This window comes from Eimeria acervulina, genomic scaffold (genome assembly GCF_000499425.1).
Source record: "Eimeria acervulina Houghton genomic scaffold, Eah_scaff1639, whole genome shotgun sequence".
NCBI lineage: Eukaryota > Apicomplexa > Conoidasida > Eucoccidiorida > Eimeriidae > Eimeria > Eimeria acervulina.
The window spans coordinates 1-2,173 of record NW_013550165.1 but is presented as its reverse complement, the minus strand read 5'-3'; the positions used below and the strand labels follow the sequence as shown (position 1 = coordinate 2,173).

Sequence of the window (2,173 nt, the reverse complement as noted above, 5' to 3'; positions counted from 1 at the left end):
AGCAGCAGCAGCAGCAGCAGCAGCAGCAGCAGCAGCAGCAGCAGCAGCAGCTCCTACCCAGTGTATATTGGCTTTGATATGTGCAACAAAATTGGCGGGGAGCTGCGGCAGCACTTTCCTGTGAGTCATAAACCCTAAACCCTAAACCCTAAACCCTTTATCTCTTTCTGTGTTGCTGACCATACACTGCAGCAGTTTAGGGTTTAGGGTTTAGGGTTTAGGGATAAGGGTTTAGAATCGACAATCGAGATTTTAGGGTCTAGGGCTTAGGATGTAGGGTTTAGAGTTTAGGATATAGGGTTTAGGGTTAAGAGTTTAGGCTTAAGGGTTTAGGGTTTAGGGTTAAGGGTTTAGGGTTTAGGGTTTACGGTTTAGGGTTTCTGATGCAGGGGGCTTCATCTTTTTGTTTTTTTATCGATGCTGAGGTCCTCCGCTACCCGCAACATCGAAGGCGAATAAAACAACTCGCACGTAGCCTCTGCTGCAGCAGCAGCAGCAGCAGCAACGGCAGCAGCAGCAGCAGCAGCAGCAGCGGGAGTAGGCGTTGTTTAAGTTGCGGCAGCAGCAGCAGCAAATGCAGCAGCAGCAACGAACACTGCAGCGATTGCTGCTTCTGCTGCTTCTTTCCTTCAATGCTACCTGCAGCAGATTGCCAGCAGCAGCAGCAGCAGCAGCAGCAACAGCAGCAGCAGCAGCAACAGCAGCAGCAGCAGCAGCAGCAGCAGACGACACCGTGCGTGTTCTTTGCTGTATTTGGAGGTGAAGCTGCGAAGACACCGCAGTCTTCAATTTATATCTGCGAGTTGCTGCTGCGGTTAGCTCAGCAGCAGCAGCAGCAGCAGGAAGAAGAGCAGCAGCAGCAAGACCTGCAAGAGTGTTTTGCTGCTCTATCTTCCAGCAGCAGCAGCAGCAGCAGCAGCAGTTGCTGCTGCCGGGTCTTGCGCTTGTTTTCAAGAGGAGGAGGAGCAGCAGCAGGACAACAGCAGCAGCAGCAGCAACAGCAGCAGCAGCAGCTGCTGCTAGATAGACAAACTGTTGTTGCTGCAGCAGGAGGCGGTGCTTTGACAGATTTAATTTCCTTTTGCTGCTCGCAGCTGCTGCGAGGCATCCGCAGTTTGCTGCTGCCGACGACTCTACTTGCTGCTGTTGATGCTGCTGTTGGAGGCCAGCAAACCCTAAACCCTAAACCCTAAACCCTAATCCTTAAGCCCTGATATACCCTAATCAACCCTAAACCCTAAACCCTAATAATATACTCTAAACCCTAAAACGCTCTTACTTCTAAACCCTATACAATACATAATGAGTAGTAAACAATAAACCCTAAACCCTAAACCCTAAAATGTCTTAAACCCTAAACCCTAAGCAATATACAATAAACAATAGGGTTTATTATTTAGGGGTTGCCGTTGAGGGTTTGTGGTTTAGGGTTTGTTTTTTGTGGTTTAGGGTTTAGGGTTTAGGGTTTGTTGTTTGTTGTTTGTTGTTTGTTGTTTGCTGGTTACCTCTCCTTGTTTGTTGTTTAGGGTTTAGGGTTTAGGGTTTATTGTTTATTGTTTAGGGTTTAGGCTTTAATGTTTAGTATTTAGTGTTTAGGAATTAGGATCTACAGTTTATTGTTTATTATTTAGGGTTTAGGATTATTTAGGGTTATTTAGGGTTATTTAGGGTTTAGGGTTTAGGGTTTAGGGTTTAGGGTTTAGGGTTTAGGGTTTAGGGTTTGCGTGCAGGGAAGACGGGAGTGAATGTGAACGGCATTAAAAACTTTTTAGGTTTTTTTTATTCGCCGTTTGTTTGTTGTATTGACATCGCATTTATACAAACCCTAAATAACAAACAAACTAAAAGCGGCTTTGCTGAGGTTATTAAGATAGGTATAAACCCTAAACCCTAAACCCTAAATAACCCTAAATAACCCTAAATAAGCCTAAACCCTAAACCCTAAATTCTAAACCTTAAATAACCCTAAACCCTAATCCCTAAACCCTAAACCCTAAATAGCCCTAAACCCTAATCCCTAAACCCTAAACCCTAAATAACCCTAAATAGCCCTACATAGCTTTACGTATAACCCTAAATAACTCTAAACCCTAAGACGCCCTATATATTACCCTAAATAACCCTATATAACCCTAAACCCTAAACCCTAAACCCTAAACCCTAAACAACCCTT

General features: G+C 44.8%; 1 protein-coding gene across 1 annotated transcript in view; it reads left to right on the top strand.

Annotated features, from left to right (window-relative positions):
- Nucleotides 1-1,761, top strand: part of EAH_00061800 (AROM polypeptide/ shikimate-quinate 5-dehydrogenase, putative) — a gene marked incomplete at both ends in the record, with an annotated part of 2,218 nt that extends 457 nt beyond the window's left edge. Inside the window, 2 exons of the mRNA XM_013396960.1 lie at nucleotides 390-874; nucleotides 1,731-1,761. Coding sequence (XP_013252414.1) covers nucleotides 390-874; nucleotides 1,731-1,761 — 516 coding nt within the window. The remainder of the gene's footprint in view (nucleotides 1-389; nucleotides 875-1,730) is intronic.
- Between the last annotated feature and the right edge of the window lie 412 nt (nucleotides 1,762-2,173).